General features: G+C 40.3%; 1 protein-coding gene across 6 annotated transcripts in view; it reads left to right on the top strand.

Annotated features, from left to right (window-relative positions):
* Positions 1-14161, top strand: part of LOC144728885 (diacylglycerol kinase beta-like) — a 139134-nt gene extending 124973 nt beyond the window's left edge. For all 6 annotated transcript variants that reach the window (XM_078608612.1, XM_078608631.1, XM_078608640.1 and 3 more), the window contains 3 exons: positions 6579-6699; positions 8436-8496; positions 11167-14161. In XM_078608612.1, the coding sequence (XP_078464738.1) occupies positions 6579-6699; positions 8436-8496; positions 11167-11259 (275 nt within the window). In that variant the 3' untranslated portion in view covers positions 11260-14161. The remainder of the gene's footprint in view (positions 1-6578; positions 6700-8435; positions 8497-11166) is intronic.
* Positions 14162-22764: the final 8603 nt, after the last annotated feature.

Consider the following 22764-nt stretch of genomic DNA (forward strand, 5'->3'; position numbering starts at 1 on the left):
CATTTGAGAGTGGATGGGTGGCTACAGACATCTATTGCCTGAATCAGTGATCTTTGCCAGTACCACTTAGATTCTACATTGAAACCTGAACAGTCACCTGTTTTAAATCTGGTATGCATTGATAGGCTCAGCCCCATTAACAATGATTGGAAGAAAAAAAGCTAATTGCTTTAAAAATGTGGGTTTTCACTTAAATCAGTATCAGCAAGCTCTGCGACATGACAATTTCAAGCTCGTTTGATAAAAATTCAACACATTCATCAAAAAACTTTGACTTAAAAAGGAAAATATAGAATAGGTGACATTTCTGGCAGTGGTCCTTCTTTATAGCGCATAATAGCTTTTTATGTGGCTGAAACATCGCCCATCCTTGTATATTTGTTCATTTTAAGGCCACAGTGTTATTGACGAACGTGTTGAGTTGTTTGTTTATTGCTCTTGTGCACCGCTCCCAACGCAGCGTCGTACCAAATAACTTGTCAAACATGTTCGAGATGATTGATGTTGCAAACAGCAGAAGTACTGCGGCGAGATTCCTGCGATTAGAATAGAGAGGCTGAAGTGGCTCCAGAAGCAGTTCAATACTGTAGTGTGGAGTCTTGTGGAGCCATCCTCTAAAATGACATGAGCTCCTGCTCATTGTCGGGTCTGAAAGGGTATTTATAATAGCGCATTGTGAAATCCAAAAAGTTAAAATATCATAAAGGATTCATCTTCTTGGTTCTTTCGGTAAAGTCACGTAGAAGGGAAATAATAAAATAGTAAAAATATAACATAATAAAATAATTCTCACGACGTTTCGGCCACAACGCAAGCAGCCGTCCTCAGGCGAAGAACAGGTCTGTCTTTTCGACACCTGAGGACGGCTGCTTGCGTTGTGGCCGAAACGTCGTGAGAATTATTTTATTATGTGTTTTTATTATTATTTTATTATTTCCCTTCTACGTCACTTTTCCGAAAGAACCAAGAAGATGAATCCCTGCAGTCACGAAAGCTTTAAATCGAAATTTATCATAAAGGAGTTTACTGGGCCAATTTAGTTTTCCAAGTGAGATGCCAATGCGACTATCTGTTTTGTAAAGGAGAGCTTGGATAGATACAAACTCTAAAGAGAGTTCAAAGTCGCATATCCAACATCACATTCACCACGATTCCTTTACGCAAACAGGCTTGTATTCTGATTCTCTACATCTGGTACTTTTCGGGCCACCGAACAGAGACGGTCACTGCATCGCGCGCTTTCAGATGCGCTTCTGCAGCGGTCTGGAACGCTCTTTCTTTCGATATTTGGAAGCCACTGGAGCTATGCCCTTTTCAATCTAGATTGAAAACTCATTTGTTTAGAAGTGATTTTTGTCTTTAGTTTGTTGTCTTTCGCCCGCACCTCCGATTAGCACGGCTGGCTATGTATGGTGCGAAAGAAGTTCAACATACATGCAACATAAATTACGTTGTTAAAATATGTTTTCTTTCTTTAGGGTAGCATAATTTTCGCCAATAAAATCTTCAGATCACTTATCATAAATAGGAAGATGGTCATTTGTGTGGAAATATACTCTCCTGACATTACAGATTCATGATTTCTGGCTATATTTGAGGTTCATTTTTTAAACGTATATGTTTAGTCATTGGCATTTCAATTGTGAATTAGCTCAGGTTTCTGTTGAAGCAGTGGATAAAGTTACTGTAAATATGTGACTACCTCAAACAAATATTGGATATTCGGGGTGTAACGATTCTCCTGCCATGCGATTCAATGGGCTGTCACGATTCAAGGCGTCAATTCAACTGAATAATCCATTCTTCTAGGAGCATTACGATGAATACTCGTTCCTCTGGGCAACAGGGGGTCGGTCGTCAAAGCCCAGTACATACATAGTTCACGGATTGAAACACATAGATTCTTACACACGTGATTTGACACGTGCATCGTTCTATTAAACAATGAGTTGATGCATCACTACACGTCTTGGTTATAGTAATTTCATGCTTTTCGATTTAAAGCTTTCGTGACTGCAGGGATTTATCTTATTGGTTCTTTCGGTAAAGTCACGTAGAAGGGAAATAATAAAAATAAAACATAATAACTAATTATTTTATTATGTTTTTTTCCCCTTCTACGTGACTTTACCGAAAGAACCAAGAAGATAATTTCATGCTTTTACAAATGACGAAAATTTGGCCAAATGCTCACTTGTGTTGCATTTTTTATGAATAACATGCACAAAATATTACCGTACCGCAGTAATTTCAAAATACCATTCACCTAATTTTCATTTTAAAAATCATATTGTTTCTAAGATTTGTTTATTGATAACTTGTAAATTAAAACAGAGTGCAACATGTGCATTTGAACAAATGCTTAAAAAAAAACAGTTTTTTTTAATCCTAAATGTACTCCAAGTAAATGTACTCCAAGTAAATGTACTCCAAGTACATTTGCCAAGAACTCTGCCAGTTTTTTGTTGTTGCAGGAAATCAGCTCTGAGTTATGTATTTTCAAGATGGAGACAACTATTCTGGTTCAGTATTGCCAAAATAACATTTAAGCCAGTTTTTCTTCAAAATAAATCTGCATGCAATAGATGCAGACTACTCATTTCTTCAGCTTGCTTTTAAATGTTTGTTTGGTATGAACTTTGACATGGTATGAAATGTGATACAGTATATCGCATTTGATACCAAAATGAAACCACTCAAGAGGTTAATGGGTATTTTGCATGCGTATTGTAAGTTCACATTCAGCTATATAATTATTTTTAATCGTTATCGGATGGTTTGCAGTTTTTCACATTATTAAAAGTATAATTTTTTACATTTCTCTTTATGTTTTTTTCTTCAACGCTGTACTGTATTTAAATCATATGTAGGCAAGCCCTGTCTTTCATTACATCATGATGGAACGATTGTGTAGCGTGTACACGTTTTACTTGCATATGTGTAGCATACTTAAACGAGTTATGGTGCACGGTAGTAGACATTGCAGTAAACAAAGAATGAGCACTGCTTCACAAATGCTATAAAGTACTTGGAATTTCTGATATATTATCCAAGACAATTTAATTATATGTACGGTATAACCATTTTTGCATTTATAGACCACGGGGCTTACGTTCTCACTCAACATTTTCTGAAACGCCGCTATGCTGGCTTGTAGTATGGATTACAGTATAGGCATCAGGCTCTGTCACTAGTACAAAATATGCCTATCCATCGTAGTCGTATATTGTTGTGCCCTATATGTATTATAGTCCTACGAACATGTTTATAAAAATGAAATGGTTGTGGCTCTAATTCGTGGAACTGCATTCTGAACTGGCCCAACTGAATTTTGTATAGACCATCGTTTAAATAATGTACCACATATATCTTATAAGATCTCCCACTGGTAATAATACATGGACATTCCTTTGCCAATCAACTGCTGGCTGTGGGTCTCCCAAATCACATGCACGTCTTGGATGTTGTTTGACGATACTTCACCATGCTAATCAGTACAGGTCAGTGAATGTTTGGGAAGCATACGTGCAGGAGCATTAAAGTACAGTACAACAATGCATTTCTCTGCACTGTCCACCATGTAGCCCCACAACCTATAACACCTGTGACGCATTGTGGTTTCCTGTCCAAGCATTATCTAGGCTCAAAACCTGCTTAGTGTCTGAGATTCGACGAGATTGGGTGCATTCCGTGTGATTCGTTTAAAGGCAGGTGATAGTTGGATCTAAACAAGGTTATTCCTCCCCACCCCACGAGAATGTATTGCTGTATGCTAAACATTACCATCAAAGCATAACATTGCTGCACGCGTGAGATAGACATTGGTCAGATATGTATTTGAAAAACATTGCCCCACAATGGAACTGCCCTCCCAAATAAGTCTTGTAATTGCTGACATTATGGTGTATACTCAGGGTGTTGATATGTGGAACTCTTTCAGGAGCTGTCAATGAGTGCTTTGTGATGAGGTCACGCGATACGTGTGATAACAGTAGCAGGTCAATGAAGTGAGTGTTTGCGCACTGTACGTGCGTGTGTGGCCACACAAATTGGAGCAATATCACTGACGTTTCACGGAGCTCGGGTTTTCTACTTTTACCATATGAATCGCATCAGTGCTGCCCACTCAAAATAAAAAAAAGCGTAATTTGCTTTCAGAGAAATTTTACAGTTGCAAAATCGTGAACTTTAAATGTTAAATTACGAAAATGGAAACCGCAATTAAATGAAAATATTGAGTTAAACATTGGCGTTCAGGAATTACATTTCTTTTAAGCGTGTCAATAATATATTTATAAACAAAAACGTATTTATTTCAGTCAATTTATGGAAGGATGTGTGGCTCGCATGAAGTGATGTCATTCACGTGACTCATTTGGATAGCCATCAAACTTGTTTTTGAAAACGTGTTTTTGAAAACAATGTGCCATCAGATCGCTTTTAATGTTAACACTCCCTTGTTAAAGCCAAACAGCCACCTATGGTATCAATTAAATAATTGGATTTAGCAATTCCAACCATCTTACATATCGTGAATTACCATGCTGTTTTTACACATCCTACAAGTAACACACTCAAACGGTGTAAGAAGCAATGGAAACTATGTTTATTAATGTGCACTTTTGACAGTAAAAGCACTGTCAACTACTTTGTAACGCACACTACATTTCGACTAAGCATCCACTTGTTACATCTGTGGGTTTTACAATGGTGTATTTTAATTAGCGATGTATGCATGCTTAAATGTTTGTCGAAGCTGTGCTGCATAAAATAAAAGATTCTACCTCTTTGTATCCGAGGCCCTTTGGCAATTAATTGTCCTGAAGTGGCAATATTGAACTGTGTGATCAATAATGACAATGTCAGGGAGATTCAATGTTTTTTTTAATAAACATCCCTGAATTCACCTGGACTCTTGCGTCCCGATGAAAGATGGAATGGGTCTATCAATGTCTATTATAATTGGTGGGCCTGGTGGGTGTTTATAAATTATTAATGAATGTCACACAATTGCTTTGAAGCCCCCACAGCCCACCCCCCCACAGATTGACGCAGTCGAGCCGGAGACACACGGTCTGGAAAGAAGAACCGTCTGGCCTTATTTAAAGAATGTTCTAAGCACAGATATGGTTATATTGTGGGTGTGCATGTGAATGAAAGCTGATAAACAGTTTGAGCTCATTATTTTATATTGCAAATGCAGGTGTCTTCCATGTGAATGGATTTTTTATTTTACCCCTTATACAACCACAGACAATTTATTGAAGCGAAAAGACGACACACATGAATTGGTTTGCTCGGTGTTTTCTCTACAGTACTTTCATAAGTGTCTTACCCCCATAAATGATGAGTAAAGCAGTTCGTCACTTGACACAATTTGAGACTCGTTTAATAATGTTCGCTGCAGTTACAGTGATTATGAAGAGGCTGCATAGTTTTGTGATTGCCGATTGTTCCGGCAGTTTGCTAGAACTGAGATCTAGCAGAGCTTCTAAAGGCTGGTTTCTGTACAATAATTCCAGTGATGCCTTCTGCACCCATGTGTTTTCAATTGTCTCTGCCCACAAGCCCAAAAGACAGCTATACTAGAATCTGAGGCATTGTGTTCAAAATGCATGCCAGAAACTTATTTAAAAACGTGTATATATATATAAAACTACAATCAAAACAACGTCAGGTTATAAATCCATGAACAAAACAAATCCAACATTTAATTTCATATTTGGCTATTTTCTAAATGACCAACGTGTTCTATTTGGAGAAGCGGCAATGTGTAGGGGTGGAACAATGCATCAGTTAATAGATTAATACCGATGATTAAGCTCACGATACATGCGCATAAAATACTCCAGATTTTTTTCAATCAAAATTTGCCGCAGCCACTGGAGGTGCTACCATTCACTACTATGTTGAAAAAAGTTTTAGATTCATATCATGACCCTGATGGTTGAATTGTTCCACACATCAGAATGACTTGCCACATTCCATGTGTCATTCTCCTGAAGAACTTGTGCAAAGAATGCAAAATATTTTTTTTTTACTGGGATTTGATTGCAATTGGTATAGGCAATGAAGTGTGTCTCCCCTAAAAGTACTCGTGCTATGATACTTGCCATTCCGCGTGTTATATGCATTGGCTCTTGCGTCCACAGGTATATCGCCTATTAGTTTCACACATTCAGTCAACGATTCGAGAAATGTTTACTTTATTTACAGACTAGCTCTGCTCACCATACGCATCCGTTTTGTCTCATGTGCAACAAAAAAGAAGAGAATTGGGCAAACCTCCAAAGCAGGACCATCCCGAAAGTCCTGATTTAATTCCAGATATTTGTGGGTATAGGATTATCATCATTATTATTGTTATTGCACATGCACATCAAGCGAGGGCATATATGATGCTGTTGGCTCTCCCATAATTCCTTGAATATGACTTCTGTTCAGGCTTAATGAACACGTTTATCCAGTGAGATGGGGATCTCTTATCATCTCTCATTGACTGGAGAGAATTGTAGTTTTCCTGAACATCTTCTTGTAAAGCCTGCTTGACCAACAACACTGTGTGATCTGCCTTTCAGAACTCAGTGACCATCTGCTGGAGGTGGTTGGGCTGGATGGAGCTATGGAAATGGGCCAGATCTACACGGGGCTGAAGAGTGCAGGTTCCCGCTTGGCCCAGTGTTCCTCCGTGACCATCAGGTAGGCACTGTTTTTTTAATGGACAATTTAACAATGTCCCTTGTTTTTAACTGTGCGTACCTTGTATACTTATTAGTGTGGTGGTCAAATGACCCCCGTGACCTGCATGGCAGGGGGATCGCCCTCATCTAGCAGTGGATTGACAAAAGGGCTGTGCGTGAAGATTATATATATTTTTTCTCTGGCATGGTTTGTTCAATCTATATGAATATAATGTCATCGTAATAATGTGTGACACAGCTCAGGATATTTGGGCGAATGGGACTCTCTGAGTTATATATTTGGAACTCTTAAAATACTAGACGAAGAGTGTTGGCGCAGTGGTGAGTACACTGCGCCATGAACCCAGACATGGCTAACAACATTGGTGAGTGACATGTGAACCATGCCTGCTGCTACCCACCCATCACCCCACCCTTCACCAACCTGCATTGAAAATGATAAATAATGGTCAAACAACTTAGTTGCAAACGTGGTCTACGGAGGCCTTCATCCAGAAGTATATTTACAAAGGGCTGTCAGTCGTTTATTTGGCTGTTTCAGCATTATAATTTTCACATGAGCTTTGCAGTATTTGAATACAAATGATTACTACAATTAAATGGCATCCACGTTTTTTGATGGTCCAGTAATGAAACAGAGGAACCTGAAACATTTCTTAAATGAGCTTGCGGAAAAGTATGAATTACCTAAGCTATATTAATACACGCATACAAATAAAAATAATAATAATCCCTTTTCTGTGTGCATTCACAGAAGTGTAAGTGCTCAGTTTCCCCAAGCACATTTATAGAATTTTTAAGATTAATTTGTTCCACACACTTAAACCTATTATTGTCTAAAACCCTGTTTTCCAATAAGGGAAAATATGAATATTAAGCAGTGAACACCCAACATTTTTTTTCAATTAACATGTACAGCATACTTATTGTGACACAAGTGGAAAACAAGTCACACATGTACGAACAATCAAACTGTTTTTATAAAGTTCACGCCGCCATGTAATTAAACTTAGTGGAGAACAATTCAAGACAAAAAAGGTACCTTATCCAAACATACACAACCGTTTGGCTCTGGTTTATGCTGTTGACACATTCCATCTCGATGTAGCAGCAAAGTGCCATCACTCATGCTGTCAGCCGACATCAGTAGCTTGGTATAGCGCCAAATGTGGCTTCCTCCAATTTTAGGTATGAGAGTAGTGCATATCATTGAGCTCACATTACAGCTCTGGCAAAAATGGATTTTCCACTTTGCAGACATTGTCAATTTGCTTTACATATTTTCCCAATTGAGGACAGTGTTTTTTGGCAGGAGAGACTTCCTGCATAAAATCTAGAAGAATAGGAAAAAAGCTTTTCAGGGCCCTTAAAAAAATAAAATATCCCAACATTAGTTTTGCTTTTTACAGGAGCAGTTGTGGACCAAGGTTTAGTAAAAGGCATGTTGAAATGACTTTCTGGAAAACTCATTGAATAAGCAAGTCTTGTGGCTTTTGTTTGCGCTCGGCAAACTCGCATTGATTCCAGTCCTAAAGTTAAATGCAGTTGAATTGAGGCGAGACATCCATGGAGAATTTGTGGATCGGCAATAATTAAATACATCCTGTCTCTGTGTATTGGTCATGTCAACAAGCTGGCTTTAAACAAAGGTTACGGTTTTTGTTTTTATGTATTCTGTTTGCACAGCAGAAGAGTGCATCCTTGATAGATGATGACATTGTTGCTGCTTTGCAGGACGACCAAGCTGCTACCTATGCAGATTGATGGAGAGCCTTGGATGCAGCCACCCTGCACAGTAAGCGAAATATGCACACTTTACGGCACATCGCAGAATATTGTAGAATAAATAAAGTGCTCATACATGCCAACGTCAGGCGAAGCCTTGTCAAGACCACTTAAATGAGATAGTTCTGATTTGGGACAATATGTCTGTTAAATAAATAATATTTCTTGCAGCGGAAATGATTGTGTATGATGATTCAAAATAGCACTCTATCTTATTAAAATAAACACGTAGATGGAAGGAAATTTTCACAAGTTGCTCTTGAGTGCCCATTGGCTGAATGGCTATTCAACTGTTAAGCTATACAACGTATATTTAATAACAGTTTAGCCTAGATCACGGGTCGCCAACCAAAATAACAAGAAGAGGCATTGTTGTCAAATTTGGTAAGAAAAAAAGCTCTATTTCAAGAGCCGCAATGCATGTGAATACGAGAAGATGGTCCTCAATAGAAATAACATTTTGAAACAGTCCTTAAAGAGCCACATGCAGCTCCAGAGCTGCAGGTTGCCGTACCCCTGGGCTCGATCATCACTCCGTAACTGCTTCTATGTTTATTGTTTGTATGCTGTTATACATCAGAAAGCAAAACGATAACAAATTATGGTTTGTCATTTGTTTTTCGTGGCATGTTCGCTTCCACAAAATAATTTCCAATATCAATTATTCACAGTAGATTGCAGAATAATTGTTTTTTCTCAATTGGTCATTAGGCTTTCTAAGAAGCAAATCTAGAAATAGAATAAATATAGTAATTTTAAAGTTAGTTCCAACAATTATGGGCTTAACTTACAATCAAGCTATGAGAGTAAATTTTTTTCAGAATGAGGTTGTCTTAGATATGCACACCCAAGTTGCGCATCTCTTAATGTCACCCACAAGAGAAATGTACATGGTTTTGCAGGTACACCTGCATTCATAAAAATGCCCGTGGCTTTATTGTAATGACAAGTTACATCTTGTACCAACCGTGCCAATCGATGATGCTCATCACACCTCCAATTAGCACGGTTGGCTACGCACGATGCGAAATAAATTTAACATACTCTTTGGTTATTTCGGTAAAGTCACGTAGGTAAAATAAATAAAAAATAACAAAATAAAAATAGAAATAAAAAATAAATAAAAGTAAATTCAATCACGACGTTTCGATTGCAACACAAGCAATCATCATCAGGTGTGAAAATCACAGCTAGAATTTTTTTACTAAAGTGAAAATTTTAGTACAAATTAGTAAAAAAAAATAGCTGTGATTTTCACACCTGATGATGATTGATTGTATTGTAATCGAAACGTCGTGATTTAATTTACTTTTTTTTCACCTACGTGACTTTACCGAAAGAACCAAAAAGTATGGATCCTTGCAGTCACGAAAACTTCAAATCTAGAATGAAGTTTAACATTCATTAATTGTGATGATATGAGTGTGTTGCTAATTATATTAAAAACATGGACGAGATACTTACAACTTACTCACTTCAAAGATAACACGACCCCTCAAGTCCCGCTGAGGCCTTTACTATATTTTTAATATTTAAGTGGCTTAAAATGTCATTGGGCACTTGCAATATTCTTAATTATTTAGGGTGCCCATAACTGTTGTCTTAGTATATTTGTACTTTTGATAACACTGGAAATGTTGACTTTATTTAACTATCACTAAGAGTGCCTTTTTACTGTTGTCTAGATTTGTATAAAGAGAATACCAAAATACATATTACTAGGGGAGATGGACAAAACACACACTTTTGCCAAGGCTAATAAAGTGTTAGATGGATTAATACATAAGAGATGGCGATGGCTGAGGAGGTCTTTGTCCAGCATTGGCTAGATATGGCCTAATGACGATGATTATCATGAAATGCACAAGCATAAAAACAGCAACATTCAGTAGTTTCATTTGTTACGTAACACTTAAACCTTCTGGTAAATACCCATGGAGTGAGCATGGAGGATGTGTATGACAAGAAGTTGGTGAAAAAACACAATATTGAGTTCGTGACATTAGGCCAAGGAATTATTTTGGGATATGCTGCATACATAAAATTGCTTTGTGGTTACAATTGTTGAAGCAGTGGTACATGTTTCAATTAACCTCAAGGGAGCAATTTTTGTTGGTTAGGAAAAAACATTGTCCAATTATATTTAAGGGTGAATTTATATGACTCTAATTTTATTGAAGTTGTTATTACTCTTGTTATTATTTGTTTATTTATACTTGATATTATCTTTGCAAATGGTACACACAATTGGGAGTTTTGCACACACCATAGCTCGAAAACGACCTGAACGCAAGTAGACGATGGCCATCTCATCACTGCGATACTGTACATTGCAAAATGTTGGCTTGCTTTTATGTACAAAATATGCTTCGTAATTATAGTGCTTAGCCAGCATACACATTGATATAAATCTAATTAAGTACGCCGGGGAATTAAAAACTTGCTGTTCTAAAAAACAGGCAAATTAATGGTGATTTTTTTTATTATGTAAGCGTATTACAAATTAATTGATGTAAATTTTCTAGTTAATAAGTGTAGACTAATGAAAGTGTGGGTAATTTAGTCCACTTGAGTGTTTAAAAAAATCCTTCCATCGTTGTAATGTTTCCATAAATGATGAGTAGGATGGTCAAACCTGACTCATAGGCCTACTTCGTTATTTGATGTTGAATTGTTGCAGATCAAGATCATACATAAAAACCAAGCGCCCATGTTGATGGGACCGCCACCGAAGACTGGCTTCTTCTCTTTCCTGAGACGGAAGAAGAACTAAAGGGCAGTGCTGCTCAAGATCTGTTAAACTTTGCAGATGGTGCAACACAATTGCTTGCACAGCACACACACACTATGTCATATCTAAAGATTCAACTACTTCATCATACAAGACGACAGTGATTGACAGTATGTAAGATGTGTAAATCACTCTCCGCCATACACTCTCCACGCATAGTCGAGGCTTATGGCCTTCCAACACTACACAACTTAATTGTGAGTAGTTGTTCTGGGTAAAAACATTAATTGCATTCCATTTGTCGGATATATTAATGATGCCAAATAACCCTAAATGTAAGTACTGTATTTTAAATGCCCATTAATATTGCATATATGTTCAGATAATGCGTTGCATTGAAGAAAAACAAACATGCATAATTACCTTAAGTAAAGTAATCATAGACACGGGTTCTTGATCTTTTTATGCTACAAAACAACTTAAACTGCATATTATTACAATCCTAGTACAGTAATAATGTTTTAAAGCGCCATTATACTGTCTTTTTAAATGCAGAGTGCACTTCACCAAAAGTAATTGGTAAATTCTTTACAATTCTTTTTTTATATGAAAGAAAGTTCATTACACTTAAAACAGCTTATTTTAATGAAAAAAAAATCTATACATGCTGTTTTATATTAATTTACTCCAATTGGTTTTATTTTGGGCGGGGATGAAGACATTTTGCTGCAGGATCGTTTTTGTAAAATGTGTTTTTTTCTCTCGCAATTTGTCGTACACGACATGGTTTAATCATAGCATATTCAGGGGATGTGGGTGTAATTGTGAGGGGGAGGGTGTATGTTGGACATTATTATTATTGTTAGATAAGCTTGTAACAATGCCTGCTTGTCGGTGAACAGTTGTTCATTAAAATGTTTGCATTAGGAACAAATTTATGATATTAGAATCCTTATTTTTTTTCACTGTCGTGTGCTTGACCACTTTTGCAAATATATGCACATACACAATATTTGTTTTTGCTGTTTTAGCTATTATGAACAGTTTTTTTTATTGTATTTGAATAAGATGTTTCATATGTGTTCCACATGTGTAAAGATACAACTTGTTAAGGAGCCTAACAAATGGAGCCTTGGCCAAAATCGTTATCTTCCCACATTCTTACAGCCCTGTATAACTTATTATATTATATCAAACACACACTGACACAACTCATGCACTGTAAATATTATTGTAAAGGAACATTTTAAATATCAATGTTTAATACAGAAAATATTAACGACGTGCTCAGGGATTAGGAACCCCCCCCATCAACATCTGAGTGCCACAATCTCTAAACAACGTCACACATGGGATGTGCCTTCATGTTCCCAATCCCACCAGTCCCAAAAACCTCACGCTCCCTTCCTCTTGACACAACACGTGTCACCCAAGCCATTACGCTCGTCAGCCAAGGAGTCATGCATGATGCCATACATGTGCTTTTCTTTGCTAAAGCAACATGCAAGTTCCGCGTCTATGCTGCGTGGCCTGGTAACGTAACCTGTGATTTGAAGCCAGGTTAAGTAATATGACACGTTGAAGCTTGTCAGATTTGCTTGATTTTATCTGATGCAAACTTTCATTAACCAATCTGCGAGGCTCGCCAACAGTGTTGCCACCACCACCACCACCACGTGGCAGTGTACATTAACATGGAACATTTACATTTGTTTGGATCAATCACGTGTGTTGACAATGCAAACTGTGAGTAACCTTGTAAATGTGATACGTATCAATTGCGTTTTGGTAGGTGTCTGGCATGCTGCCAAAATCTGTTTCGTGGTAAGCATGGTATAGGTTCATAATGTATGTTGCTGCTGAGCAGAAGCACCTTTAATATTGAAGCTGCTATTCTGTCCAGTACTATGTATAAAATAACTATGCATGTGCACACCCGTACCACGATGCCTATTAAGATAGTCGGCGTATCAGTAGTACATCACAATTATGCGGATCATTCCAATGTGCAACATACACTGCAATGACGATACGTGGCTCCAGGTTCAGAACAGAAACAACAACAAAAGCTCCACCTCAGGTTTTTCCAGTCCCACGTGACACGTGCAGTTGAGCCAGGTCACTCTTGCAAATGAGACGATATCCTGATCTTTGGAGTTGTCACCCGGTTAAACAAAAGTAACTTTAACGAATTTATATGTGGAACACAAGGGCATTGTGTGACGTTGGTGGTGATGATGTTGATGCTGTTGCACCCGGTTTCTCACGGAAAGCTCCGTGTTTTGCGTGGGCTCGCCTGGTGCGGGAAGCCCCGATGATGAAGCCACTTGGCAGTGCATCCCAGTTTGTCAATAAATCCCACGTCGCAACGTTCTTGCTGGAGACTTCAAAGAAAGACCCGAGGCGCACTTTGTTACTTCCTCAACCTGGAGTCACCAACTGCCACCCGAATACTGACCCGTCACAACTAATCGTAGGGGCATGCATTCTGCAGTAACGTTATCATAACTACTGTGATATCACGGTAAATGCGCACTAAATTTAACAAGGTTCTAGTGGTGTTTTTACGTGTTTTTTTAATAGATACTTCAACAAAAGTTGTTTATTATTGCACACTAACAAAGGGAAGTGGACTTTTTACCATGCAGCAGACCTGGTTACTAGTGGCATCGACATTAATGTACATTTTAAGGTTATCTGCTCACGAGTTAAACAGATTCCTGTATGAGGTCATGTATGCTGTTTTTGTCTTTTACCCATGTGATCTGTGCATTTTGCGTCAGTTTTGTCGTCCGTGCGAATTAAATAAGCACAATCTTTGTTGGTGCGATTTTAATGTGACTTGTGGACAGTTTGTATGTATATTTTATGCCTCGCCTTCGTGTGTTAAACTCTGTTTGTGGCATTTACAGCTACAATAAAAAAGTTCAACTTTGACATTAAATTTGTATTTTCAGTTGTATATTGTGCTAAGTTTTATGTATCACTGCAATATACATTGATATAGGTATGAATATATTAAGGGGTGGAGTGGTGGCACGTTGGTTAGTATACTGCACAATGAACCCAGCTTCCTGAGTTTGATTCTCGACCAAGTATAACAGCAGTTGTGAGATATCTGGACCTGTCCTTGGTCTCCCCTTTACCAACCAGCCCACACATTCTGAATTCGTGGCTGTGTGCATGTTTAAACATGTACTATACTGGTAAAGTCACTTAGAAGGGAAATAATAAAATAATAAAAATAAAACAATAAAATACAATTCTCACGACGTTTTTCAGACAGCTCTGTTCTTCACCTGAGGACGGCTGCTTGTGTTGTGGCCGAAACGTCGTGAGAATTGTATTTATTATGTTTTATTTTTATTATTTCCCTTCTACGTGACTTTACCGAAAGAACCACGAAGATGAATCCCTGCAGTCACGTAAGCTTTAAATCGAAAAATGTACTATACTGTTTCAGTGGCTTGCAATCTGTAAATAACATTAACCATTCAGTATAAATTAGACGATTCTGAATTTACCACAAGAAATACAAACCAGGGATTTTATAATAAAGCTTTGCACTTTAGGCAAATACAGATAGGTCAGACTAACCATGAATAATTTAAAACTAATAAAATGGTAATATATTTACAAGCGTTGCGATCGACACGTCGTGATCTATTACTTTATCTACCTACGTGACTTTTACCGAAAGAATCAACGAGTATGGATTCCTGCAGTCACGAAAGCTTCAAATCAAAAATGAATATATTTACAATTACCTCGTTTTCGCTTTATTGAGACCATTGCATGTTTATGCATCTTTGCATCATCTTGCTTCCTCTTGGCTATGAGAAATTGGATATCAGTTCAAGACTCGAAAATATATTGTCTTGCACACAAATCTTGAATTTAATCATTCATGTGAGTATCCCATTAAGATGTTAGAAAGTACCGTATTCATTGCAATAACTTAATGGAATGTTTGACATTTACATTGCGTGCATCAATTGTATATTAAACATGCGTTATTGAAGGTGTTTTTTAAAGTTTGCCAATCAATGTACGTAATTGGCATATATATATGACAGACACTATATACCGATCATCTAAATGCGGTACTTAATCTTATTGTTTTACTGGATTTGTATTATTATGCAATGTTACTCAACAGGAAGCGTCTGCTAGTCCTTTTTCATTCTGGGAAATAGATTTTCAAACTGGTGACCAATCTTAATAAATTGTGTTGCCAAGACAAACAGGATACTCAAGGCTTTCCAGTTTAAGTTTGGCCATATATTTGTACAGATAGGACAATATCTTAGACAAACAAATGCATCATTTATGAAAATAAATTACTGCCACCAATAATAGTCATAAAATACGTGCTTTTGAGCACGGAATATGTTTTGTCTTTGCGATAATAATAATAAAAAATCTCAACAGCACTCTACAATTCCATCTCTAAATCAAACAAGTACGGCCAAGTATCATTCGTCCCCTGTTACCATCTCACAAAAAAAACGAGTTTCATGTTCGGTTACTAAAAGCAATTCAGACCGTTGCAATGGCTCTTTTTGGTAAAACGTGAGCCTCCTGAGAAGTATGTGTGTATGTATGTTGAAGTTCTTTCGAACTGCACGTAACCAACTGTGCTAATCGGAGGTGCAAAGTATGGCTGGATGAGAAAGTCTTCCTGCTATGGACCGTCGCCATGTGTTGTGCCACTACATGAACACATTTGCGAAGTTTCTGTACATGGCGCTATAGTAAAACCATCTGCATATGTTGACAAGTCCATGGGCTTGCACGGTTGAAAGTCACTATTATAATCACTTTCCCGTGGAAATGTTACATAACATCATTCTAAATGTTGTTTTCCAACCGTATGTATGAAGTAGTTTTCTGAAGAGGCTAATGACTAAGTGGCTTATACATTATAGTTTGATTTATTATTTTTCTCTGTAATTAAACATTAATTGCACCCACAATTACAAAGTACATTATGACATTAAGAAAGACAATGCTACAAGCATGATAAGTACTGTCTACCGCGATACTGCGCTTTAAATTCAAGGTGTTGAGACCCATGCCCTATGTTCTTTTCATTATACACATCATATTAATATGTAAATCATGTGTTAGGGGCCGTCCATAAATGACGTCACGCGATTTTCGACGATTTTTGACCCCCCCCCCCTCGTCACACGGCGTCACAAAAAGTTAGACCCCCCTCAAATATGACGTCCCAAAGCCCTGCCCCCCCCCCAAAGAAAATTAAAACACGCTTCAAATCGCTTTAAATTATTGTCATTGTAGTGCGTATTTAATGTGTCGCTGTACTCTGATGTTGTAGGAGAATACATTTATCAAAAAGTCTATTTAATTAAGTAGAACGTGTTGTCTATATTTATTTAAAGTTGCGCATTGTGATGTGACGTCACAATTCTCAAACCCCCCTCTCGTCACACATCGTCACAAATGTCTGACCCCCCCACCTCTTCTCCCCGCAGTGGCGTGAGCAAGCCCCCCCCCCCCCCCCCATTCACGATAGCACCTTTGGGGCCGTCCATAAATGACGTCACGCATCTGGGGGGGAGGGGATCAGACATTTGTGACGATGTGTGACGAGGGGGGGGGGGGGGTTTGAGAAATGTGACGTCACATAAAAATGCGCAACTTTAAATAAATCTAGAATTGTTATAACAACACTAATTGTTATGTTGTAGGAGTGTTGTTATAACAACACTAGTTGTTATAGCAAGACTCCCACAACATCAGAGTACTAGCGCCACATTAAATACGCACTACAATGACATTAGTTTAAAGCGATTTGAAGCATGTGTTATTTTCAAAATGGAAATATGGTTTGGGGGGGGGAGGAGCAGAGCTTTGTGACGTCATATTTAAGGGGGGGGGGTGTCTGACTTTTTGTGACGCCGTGTAACGAGGGGGGGGGGGTAAAAATCGTCCAAAATCGCGTGACGTCATTTATGGACGGCCCCATTACCTTTCACCCCGTAGCGCTGCGGACAGTTTTCCACTGGGCTTATTTTACACCCGTGCGTGCAACAGAACGAGCACATGAAAGAAAACTCCCCCTCCCCCATGAAAAGTCTTGACCCCATGAATGTCCTCCAGCCAGAGTTGTTAAGTGCGGTGTTTGTCAATGCACAGAGTTTGCTCCGTGCTAAAATTAGACCTGTCCCCCACAACTCACCCTCCCCCCCCAAAGACATTCTCTGAGTTCAACACTGAGGGGTTTCTGCGGCACTGGGTTTTTTAAAAATCAAACTTGGTACACCACGAGAAGATCACCTAATTGAACAATGTGCAACTTCGATTATGACAAGTCCAATGAAATACTGCATTGTAATGTGGGTTAATGATAAGTTGGATCTTTGTAATGCTCTTAAAGGTAATCTGTACCTCTGCAACAAGCACCAAACGCGATACCGCTAGGCCACGTCGCTGATGATTGCTGACGTGACATACCACGGATTAAAATGAAGAGCACTCTCTCCATCATGCGGGGCATATACAACAACAGCAGCCTCCACTCCGTGACATCACCGCAGTACTTGGTCATGGGACAAACATGGGCTTGATGGGCTAACTGACTGAGATGAATTGCAGATGCTGGTGTACATGTACAAACCCAGACAGCACAATCTGCATCACATGCGTTGTGTTTTGCAGTCATCGGATATATGCAGCATGTCACAACTTTATTTTTATTTGCATATAGATTATTGGTAAACATGGATGATGATGTTCAGATGCAAGGACTGGTGGTTTGGAAAATCCTAATTTGGCAGAGAAGTGCATTTTCATAATTAAAAAAATGTCCATGCATAGCTTAACCTTATACGTGTCCTGTATTGCAAAAGGGCATGGTTTAGCAACACTCTGTGGTATCACATCACACATTTATGACATAACATCGGTGCTGATACAGAGTGTATTGTAATAGGACACATGTTCACGCAATAAAACATTCATTTTATTAACGGTAGTTCACAGTGACAATGTCCACCAGAACTCTGCAAAGAGAAGAGGAATTTTGGGCACGATGCCGATATTGCCAAACATGTATTGTATTGCTCGTAGCAGCAGAACGTCCAATTCAAAGCAGGTGCAGATTGTAGATCTCATCTAAGGCAGAGCAATGCTACTATTCACGATCTATTGCTTCCACAATCATAAAGTTAGTTGGAAGGAGAGCAACGATTTCAAGTTCATAACGTAGGTAATCATAACAGACATATGACAGTCCAGGCAGTAGAACCATATGTCTACTTTATCGCATAATGTGTTTGCCATGTATGTGTATACTTATTGCCTCCAGTAAAGTTTTTTACTTGAATTGCAAGATAGTTATTTTGGAAAATGAGGGAAACTACAGGGTGTGTTTTTTAAAAGTACTGTACAGTATATCCAAGTATACTGAGAGGGAAAACACATTCCTGCGGAGGGAGCTGGTAGGAACGTTGGGTTACTCGGTCAATGGCCAGGGTCAACGGCGGCGTGGTATATTCCGCAAATATGTCCGACTGTGAGGGCGGGCACAAGCCGGCGTGAGTAGGTTAAACGTTGAGTTTTATAAGGGCACCACGGGGGGACCAGCCCCTCCCCACCCAGCCCCACTCCTCCCACCCCCCACCCAGCCCCACCCTCCCCACCCAGCCCCTCCCCACCCAGCCCCACCCTCCCTACCCAGCCCCTCCCCACGCTCCCCTCCCCACCCAGCCCCTCCCTCCCCACCCAGCCCCTCCCTCCCCACCCAGCCCCTCCCTGCACGACGGACACAATAATCCCCTGTGGGCTGGTGTAACCTGGCGGTTCCTACCAATAAAATAATTTACTTGGGTACACTTTTAAAAGACACAACCCCGTATAAGGCCTTTGTTGGTGTTGTTATATTGCAATAGTTGTTTATAACGTACATATTACCACCTCGCTATAGTCAGGGTTTTCATTTGATCTTCCATCATTGTTTATTTAACCTTGGAGTGTGGAAGTAAGACATGTATTCGCTGTTTGACGAAATGTCAGCAATGAGGCATTTCACTGCCTCATTTACTTGGTGTTTAATAACAAAACGACGGCTGTCTTTCACTACACGAAACATTCCCATACCTTCAAAAAGGCTATATATTTACACTTTTGTTTTCATGTCACAGGACACTTTCTGTCATTTTTGCAGTCTTTCAGCAAATTGTTATCACAAAAACCTCTTGTGAAAATGTTAAAGGCGTCGACACTGACATGTTCGTAGCTGTGAACTCACCGCGACAAGCCAATTAGTCATAGCCTCATCATGCTGATAAAATGTCTACCTATTGCATTATTCAAAAATTATAACCTCTCTCCCTACTCGACTGTCCTTATTTTGGATTATCTAATTATAAATAATAATGTGCTGTGCTGAGATATTTTGGAATGCATTAACCCACTAATCTTGTATCTTGTTGCAATGACGAAACATTACAATTCTTTTCAGATTTGGAGTTAATTGTTTTCGGAGATTTAAGTGCTTTTAAAATTACATATTATAGCCCACGTGATGGTGGGTTGGTGGTCTTGTAAGAGAAACACAAATTGAGCCCCATCCTTGTGCTATTAAAATGGTCTCAGTAGACGATGGTGTGCCTCGTGGTTCAGCTCCTGAAATCTCATATGGTGTCAATAAAAGTGTCGAGCTAAAGCAATTAATCACTGATACATTCAACAGAGCATTTACTTGTGCAAAATGTTGCAAGGAGGACACCTGAAACTTGTGAGGCATGTTTTCACATATAGGTGCAATAGTTTATCCGTACATAAAACATATATACACGACACTGACGGAGATCAGCAACACTAACGTGGCAATCAGAAGCATTTTCTCGTCGTTTTGGTTCAGTGACCATTGCCCAACATTTTTTATGAATGGATCCTAGGCAGCAGGGCCCTTTGCACCGCCTTCAACGCTCTTGCACACAGACACTCCCATTGATTTACGCCAGGACACCCCCCCCCCCCCCGTGTCTCTATGGTCTCACGTGTTTTTTTTTGTTCCCCACCACTTGATTTCATTTCCACAATGTATTTCCTTCCATTCTTGGCAGTGGGTTCCTGACCAATGAATGGCTCGTCGTGATTTTTCAAACGGCTGAGGTGGGTTAATTGGGTTCAATTGGTATTGAATGGGGGTTGGAATGGGGGATATGTTGAGCAAAGAGAACACGGGGATGGTATTAATGCAGAGTGAGGCTTTTATGTATTCAGTAAATGTGTTTCAAGTTTGAAGTTCATTTATTAGGTATAGCCCTGTGAGCCATTCGGCTCTTGAATCGGGTGCAACCGCAACAAACAGAAAACAAAAAGATGAACAAAAAAACATCTTAAAGTGACTATGTGCAAACGGAAAATCCAAGAAAAGACAGCAAAATATTGTTGAGCAGGGAGGGGCCATGCATTGATGAAGAAGAAGAGGAGGCGGCTAAGGGGGTGAAGTTGTAAAGGCGTAAGTAGATAGTGTAATAATTGTTTTTTTACCCTTTTATCTGGCAACAAAACTGACACCTTTTTTACGAGGAGTCATGTTTGCATAGACCACAATACCTGCAGTCATAATGCAAGCAAAAAACATAACTCTGATAATGTATGCACTGTCCTTGAAGTTGATTGGTCCACACCCGAGACAGCTTTCATTAGAGCCTAGTCTCACATGGGTTTTGGCGTCATCTGGTCCAACCCATGTGAGACTAGGCTCTAAGGAAAGCTGTCTCGGGTGTGGACCAATCAACTTCAAGGACAGTGCATACATTATCAGAGTTATGTTTTTGTTTGCATTATGACTGCAGGTATTGTGGTCTATGCAAACATGACTCCTCGTAAAAAAGGTGTCAGTTTTGTTGCCAAATAAAAGGGTAAAAAAACAATTATCATATTTTTAACTGGCAAATGAGGTACCAATGGTGGTAGATAATGTTAATAAGGGATATATCATCGAAGGGATTGTGAGGACTATGATCATAAGTATTTGTTTACTGGATGCATGGGGTTCATGGGGAAATAATTTAGCAGCGAGAAGAGGAGAGTTTGGGATGACACGGATCAAGAACTGATGACCCGGACACAAAAATATTGTATTTCTAATGGACAATTGTATCCCCTGCTGCCCACAAGTGTTCACCCGATGCATGTGTAGTGGTGGTATTGACGTGCGCCGACTGTGACAGTGATGGATCACGGGGCGGCGCGGGGTGCGGGGTTGGGCACGCGTTGTGGGCGTGGTGTGGACGCGCGCGCCGGGAGTGACAGATGACGGGGCGGCGCGGCGTGGGTGGTGAGGCACGATGAGATGTGGGAAAACAGGATCGTGGCCAGTGCCCAGCGATTGGTCGAATAAGTGGGTGCTCGCAGCGACGTCCGCAGGTGGGGTATAAAGGGGGACGCGCGAGAGCACTCGGGGAGAGTTACCCAGTTGAAGACCCGAAGACGGAGCTGAAGACCTAGTGCCCCGAGACCCCTAGTCCCGCCGTCCTTGTGGGGACCGGGGCCCTGTGTGGCTCGGAGGCGAGGCTGTGGGACCCGGGGTCCGACGCCCCCGTGGGTCGGGCTGGGGACCCACAGTCGAGACGGATACCCCGGGCAGGGAGTGTCCCGAGTAGCTCAGTGGCGTTAGTCTCCGAGTAGCTAAGTGGATGTTGGTCATCCGAGTAGCTCAGTGGCGTTAGTCGCCGAGTAGCTAAGTGGGTGGTTGTCACCCGAGATACTAAGTGGATGTTGGTCATCCGAGTAGCTCAGTGGGCGTTAGTCGCCAAGTAGCTAAGTGGGTGTTTGTCACCCGAGATACTAAGTGGATGTTGGTCATCCGAGTAGCTCAGTGGGCGTTAGTCGCCAAGTAGCTAAGTGGGTGTTTGTCACCCGAGATACAAAGTAGGTGTTAGTCACCTGTGAACGAGTTTGATAAAATAAAGAGTGTGTTACCCGTGAAGTCATCTCCCGCCGAGTTACTACATTACAACTGGCGTCAGAAGTGAACCTGTCTTCAAGAAGTATGGACACGAGGAAGACTACCCGTACCCACGAGCGAGGTCGGGACGACGACGGCGTACCGGGGACACCAACCTCGGGAGGAGAGGACGAGGAGTGGCCGCCGATGCAGCACTTCGCGGTGATGGCCGACGCTCCGCTTGCCTCCGACACCAGCCTCCAAGACGCACACTCCCGGTTGGCGGAGTTGCTGCTCGCCGCCGCTGCAATCTTGGCGGAGATCTCCGTTCCAGCGGGCGAGAAAACGGCTGCGGGGTTGGAGGAAGGAGCGAGGCTGGCGGGATCCCGCCAAAAGGCGCTTCGCGCCAAAAGTCTGGAAGTTCCCGCCGTTTTTGAGGGGCCGCCATTGATTGGCGGGAAACACGGACACCACGTGACCGGAGACCTCCGCTCAGCGCAGCCCACATCATCAGCGCGCACCGGAGCTCTCCATTTTGCGCCTGACAACCGAGCCGACATTTTACACAACTACAGCGGAGCGCGGGAAAATCTCTCCGACGTCGACGACGATCGGGTCCT

The sequence above is a fragment of the Lampetra planeri genome, chromosome 2, assembly GCF_965212315.1.
Source record: "Lampetra planeri chromosome 2, kcLamPlan1.2.h2, whole genome shotgun sequence".
Taxonomy (NCBI): domain Eukaryota; kingdom Metazoa; phylum Chordata; class Hyperoartia; order Petromyzontiformes; family Petromyzontidae; genus Lampetra; species Lampetra planeri.